At 40.8% G+C, this 6,000-nt stretch overlaps 1 protein-coding gene and 1 long non-coding RNA gene across 2 annotated transcripts; both read left to right on the forward strand.

The window, feature by feature from the left end:
- The first annotated feature begins 362 nt into the window (after window positions 1–362).
- Window positions 363–1,002, forward strand: LOC147950293 (uncharacterized). Its single transcript, XR_015596290.1, has 2 exons — window positions 363–570; window positions 653–1,002. It is a non-coding gene; the product is annotated as an uncharacterized LOC147950293 (long non-coding RNA).
- Window positions 1,003–1,613: 611 nt separating this feature from the next.
- Window positions 1,614–2,021, forward strand: LOC147950294 (uncharacterized protein At4g02000-like). Its single transcript, XM_087512783.1, has one exon. The coding sequence runs from the start codon at window positions 1,614–1,616 to the stop codon at window positions 2,019–2,021; it is 408 nt and encodes a 135-aa protein (XP_087368909.1).
- Window positions 2,022–6,000: the final 3,979 nt, after the last annotated feature.

A 6,000-nucleotide genomic window follows, 5' to 3' on the forward strand; every position in this document is an offset into this window, starting at 1 on the left:
GTAAATTAAGATTGAATTGCATCAACTATATGCAACTGATACAAATAATATTCTGAAATACATGTACTTATTTAATTATGAATCGAATATGTATTAATTAGAATCATTTTATTCTTGAGATAAATTTTGTATCATTTATTTAATTAATATTTCATTTGTATCATTATATTTAGTGATGTAAATTTATATTTTCTGACGTTTGTGTATCTTTATATTTAGCATTTGAGTATGTCTGGCACTAGCACTGTAGGTATTTTGAAAGTCAAAACACTTCCAGGCACTTTTCCCTAGGAGGACAAAAGGAAGTATGAAAGCCCGTATTATCCAGATCTCACCAAACTCTGGTACATAAGAGCAAGTGCATTAGCGTATGTTTCCACCGTCCTTCAGCATTAAAATTAAAAAGTTAAATCGAAATAAAGAGATTATAGAAGAAACGTTCCTACAAACGGGACGTAATTTGCTGCGTCCTCCGTTACACGTGGCAGCGTCGGACAGTTCTTTGACTCCGTCGGTTCCTTCTTCACCGGCAGCGATAAGATCCCTTGGTGCGACGGAGATGTCATTGCTGTAAGTGTTTCTCTAATCCTCCTCATGAGTTTGCTTTTCTTTCGCTGAGGTTCTACTGCATTACAAGTTTTATTTCTTAAAGAGATCACACTTGTGGAGTAGCTACGACCCCTATTGTTGTCGTGTTTTCATTTCCCAAGAGTTGCATGCAAACTGTTCGATGAAATTCCTAAGAGAGGATTTGATGTCTGGCTATTAGCTCGTTGCTGTTTCACTTAGCTGATTTTTCAAATGTGGATTCATGGGCAACATCATATAAGAAGGAACCTAAACTCTGTAATTTGTTACAGAGCAAATCCGAGTCTCTTCTTCCGTTCAATTCAAGTTTTGTATCATTCATTAAGAAAGAATGTTTAACTATGAGGGACACCAATGCTCATACCAACCTTAAGAAACTTTGAAAATAATTTTAATATATTTGAGGGACCAAAATGTGTAGGACACCAATGCCCATGCTCTAATAACGGCTTTATTCAGCAGTCTCTCCACCAAGCTCCCAAAACCCGCTGGATGCTTCCTTCCCCCCCCCCCCCCCTCCAAACTCTCTTCTCCGACGTCGGAATTCTTAGCTGTGCTTTATCTTCGTGGCATCTGAACTGGCTACAGATCACACTCCGAAGGTAGTTGCTTCTCTCTTCTTTCTCAAAAGAGTCTTAACCTTGTATTCCCCTACTGTTCCTTTGTTTAAAATCTCACTTGCTAAGTGAGTAACCTGTTCGAACCCATCCCACCATCACCCCAATCCCCTTGAACCCGAAGCTCTAGAACCATGGAAAAGAGGATACCGTACCACCTGAAAGGAAAAAACATTGAGAGCGGCTTCTCTCTCCTACCTGTAAAAGAATCAGAGCTCTGGATCTTGATACCTCTAAGCTGACTAAGGAAAATTCTCTTACCTTAATGGAACGCCTTACAAACCACCGGCTCAAAGATTATGGTCTCTATTCCCTTTACTCTCAAACCGCTGGAACCTGTGAGGAAAAGCATCAGGATCAGATCTCGGAAAAGGCTGCGTACAGTTCAACTTTGAGTATGAGGAAGATATGGAGAAGGTGTTAGATAACAGACCATACCACTTCGACCAGTGGATGGTTATCCTCCAAAAATGGGAACCGATTATCTTGGAGACGTTTCCATCCATGATCCCTTTCTGGATTGAGATCCAAGGACTCCCTAAACAATTATGGCTACCTGAAATGGTGAGAACAATTGGTGAGGAGCTCGGAAAACTATTGGATTTAGAGATTACAACTTTGACAGTTAAAATAAAGGTACTCATTGATGGCCTACAACCCCTGGTAAAGGAAACAATAGTCGAGTTCAGAGATGGCAGTGAAGCCCTGGTTTCCTTCCGCTACAAGAACCTCAAAAACCACTGCTTATTTTGCAATACACTATCACATGAAAAGAATTTCTGCCCATGTTTCTTAGCGGAAAAAGAGAGACAATAGAAGCTGAACCCCTAAACGAGTGTTCGAGACAAGCCTGAACCTCAGAGAAACTATTACACTTCATGGGACAACTTTATGGCTCCACAGGATAGACCAACCAGATCGAGGACATAGGACACAACTCAGGGGAACCACTCTTCCAGACAAAACCCCTCTGATCATCTACGCCACCAGTCAAACTCTCGAGGATCTTTCCAAGCTTTGTCCCCTCATCAAGAAGCCTTCTGGGCACCAACCCTAACAGACACCAACCTAGACCCTCTGATGCTCGTGAGAGAAGTAGATCAGCGCTTCCTTCACGCTCACCTGCACGTTCTTTCTCTTCCTCTAAGAACGCTTACTCAAGGTCACACCACAACCAGGGGGAGGATATAAAAAGACAAACTTACTCTAGAGAGAAAAACCCTCACCAAGAGCTGAAAACTCTGAAACTTCTATAAAAAGGCGTCCCCTGGTGGAACACACTCTATCATCAGCAGAAGTAACCCCTCCTCCTCCCATGCCCATTCCTTCTACCGAGGAGGTAATGGGAACCCTCCGAGAGGTTACAGTTCAGTACCTGAGTTGTGCTGACCCAACTGAAAGCGCTGCAAGGAAATGTAAAGTGATGCAAGGGGAAGTTAAAGGCCTAACTGTAGAAACCGCAAGCAGGATTATTGACGCGGCAAGAGCTTCAAACCTGTATGAGACCCTACAGCACCCGGTAAATCTTGAACCATCCCCTCTGACCACTTATGAGGCTGGATCTCAACGGGATACTACGCAGATCTCAAATGCTGCCCCGGGAAGAAAAGACTTGGTAGACCACCCCTACAAAAATCCCAAAACAAATTCTTCTTAGATTAGCAGAAGCGAAATCAAGCAAGCAAAACAAGTGCCTTATTCAATCTTCACCAAAACGAAAAGGCATCCCTGAAACTGGATCCTCCCATCGCGGGGAAAATAGCAAGACTGGTGATGGAGCGCCAAAAGGAAGATAATCCCAGCTATGGTTAAGAAGAAGGTGGATTTTCACAATCCACCCTCTCCTCTTCCTTAAAATTACTAAGTTGGAACTATTGTGGGCTGGTGGACCCCATAACAGTTCAGCGCCTCCGGGAGTTTCATTCCAAGATCTCACCGGAAGTCAGTTCCTCATGGAGACGAAAAATCCAGATGAAAAAGTTTTAAGCTCCTTACAATGGATGAACTACCCTGCTCACCTCTTGATCCCACCTCATAGTCCGGGGGAGGAGGGCTAGCCCTAACAAGAAGTGGAGTTATCAATAATATCAAGTTGTCAAAATTTTATTGATACTAAGATTGATTTTGAAGGTAAAAGTTTCTTTGCTACCTTTGTTTATGGGGAGGCAGATCGTTCAAATCGAAAAGAAATCTGGAAGGAGCTAACAACCTTGGGACTAGCGAGAGAGGATCCCTGGTTCTTGACAGGCGACTTTAACGACATCATTGATGCTTCCGAAAAGCAAGGAGGGCCTCCCCGCCACGTGGGGACATTCGTAGATATCCGATCCTTCATGGCAGCGTGTGATTTGTATGATTTGCGTCAATCTGGAAATTTTCTGTCATGCAGGGGTAAGAGGAATGATCAGCTAGTCTTTTGCCGCCTTGATAGGGCTATGTCAAATGGAGCATGGGCAAAAACTTTTCCTTTTAGTTGAAGTGAATATTTGAGATTTGAAGGCTCCGATCACTGCCCTTTGCTCACCCAACTGGACCTCACAAAGAAGAAAAAGAGGGGAACTTTTAGATACGATAGACGTTTAAAAGAGAATGAGGAAGTAAAAAATCTGATAAAGAAAATCTGGTCGAACGATGCTCATGAGGAGGTGGAGGAAAAGCTTAAACAATGCAGAAATGCAATCTCTAAGTGGACAAAGGAAAAGTAATGAAACAGTCGAGAGTTGACTGAAAACCTCAAAGAGCAATTGGATGCAGCAATGTCAAACCCAACTCCAATCCAGAAAAATATTTCCAGAATTAACAAAGAGCTGATGGTGGCCTACAAAGCAGAAGAAGAATTTTGGAAACAAAGAAGCAGACAACTTTGGTTATTTTTAGGGGATTAGAATACTGGATATTTTCACTCGATAACCAAAGGAAGAATGGCTGTAAATAAATTTTCGGTGTTGGTAGACAAAGATGGAAATGTTGTGTATGAGGATCCCAATATTCTAAGAGTGATTACGTCGTATTTTGATGAACTCTTCACCTCTCAAGAGAGTCGTCGGTTGGAAACGGTGAAGGAAGCCATTCAACCCTGTATCTCTGATGATATGAACCTCTACCTCATTGCTTTACCGTTTGCTACTGAAATTAAGATCGCATGCTTCTCCATACATGCAGAACAAGCACCTGGACCAGATGGATTTTCTTCTAGTTTTTTCCACACGAACTGGGATACAGTGGGACCAAACATCATCCTAGAAGTTCAAAACTTCTTCTCATCCGGCTGCCTGCAAAAGTCGATAAATGAAACAAACTTTAGGCTCATACCCAAAGTCAAAAGCCCCCAAAATATGGCTGAATATCACCCTATTGCCCTTTGCTCAGTTTTTTACAAAGTTATCTCGAAGGTGTTGTCTAGAAGACTCCAACCAATCCTACAGAGTGTAATCTCCGAAAACCAATCAGCCTTTGTTTCTAAGAGAGCAATCACTGATAATGTGCTCATTACTCATGAGATTTTACACTATCTAAAAACCTCAGATGCAAAGAAATGCTGCTATATGGCAGTAAAGACAGATATGGCAAAGGCATACGATCGTATTGAATGGGACTTTATCAGTCTGGTAATGGAAAGGATGGGTATCCATAGGAAGTTGATACAATGGATTATGCAATATGTGACCACTGTATCCTATTCCTACTTGCTAAACGTCTCTGCCCAAGGTTTAGTTATTCCCTAGAGAGGAATCAGACAAGGGGACTCGCTATCCATGTATCTGTTCATCCTGTGTGGTGAGGTCTTATCAGGCCTCTGTTTAAAAGCACAGCAAGAGAATAAGCTACCTGGGGTTCGAGTTGCTCTTTGTTGCCCCCGGATAAACCATTTCCTTTTTGCCGAAGATACCATGTTCTTCTGCAGATTCGATGTCAAGAGCTGTAAACTTCTGATGGACCGGCATCAGGTCAGATGATCAATAAAGACAAATCTGCATTAACATTTCGTCAAAGACTCCTGAAGCTGCGAAGGATCTGGCTCAACAGACCTTAGGAATTCAGAGAGCTGGTGGTCTTGGGAAGTATTTAGGGCTCCCTAAAATGTTTGGCAGGAAAAAGAAAGATCTGTTTAATTTCATAATAGACAGAATACGTCAAAAGGCAGTAAGTTGGTCGTCAAAACGCTTATTTGTGGCGGGGAAGACAACTATGCTGAAGTATGTTCTCTCGGCAATGCCAACTTATACCATGTCGTGCTTCAAACTACCTGTCTCTTTATGCAAAAGAATCCAATCAGCCCTCACTCGATTCTGGTTGGATTTTTCTGCGGAAAAAAGGAAAATGTCTTGGATTGCATGGGATAAAATGACAAAGACAAAAAGAGATGGGGGCTTACACTACAGGAAATAAGGGTATTAATAGCAGCACGTTAAACGCTATGAGTTTACAATTATAGCGTTTCCTAAAACGCTCTAAGATTGCCCGTTATAGTAGGTCTGACACTTTAATAGTGGATAGCCGGTTTGCTATAGTTAAATATACCACGATAATGTTGTATACTGTGCAATTGTTAATATTTATAATAACGTGATACAAATGTTATTAAAATTCATTAATTGGATTTTACCTATAGCAAAGATAGCAAATATTTTGTGTTATTAGTTTGTTTTGAAATTATTCAAAATTTATTTATTAAAATGAATTACGAATTATTTATTATTTAAAATAAATAATTAATTTCGAATATTTTTTTAAAAAAAACCAATTTAATTAATACAAAATATATAAATATATTTAAATGTTTAGATAACCATAA

The sequence above is a fragment of the Camelina sativa genome, chromosome 1, assembly GCF_030686135.1.
Source record: "Camelina sativa cultivar CO46 ecotype springtype chromosome 1, ASM3068613v1".
NCBI classification, from domain to species: Eukaryota; Viridiplantae; Streptophyta; class Magnoliopsida; order Brassicales; family Brassicaceae; genus Camelina; species Camelina sativa.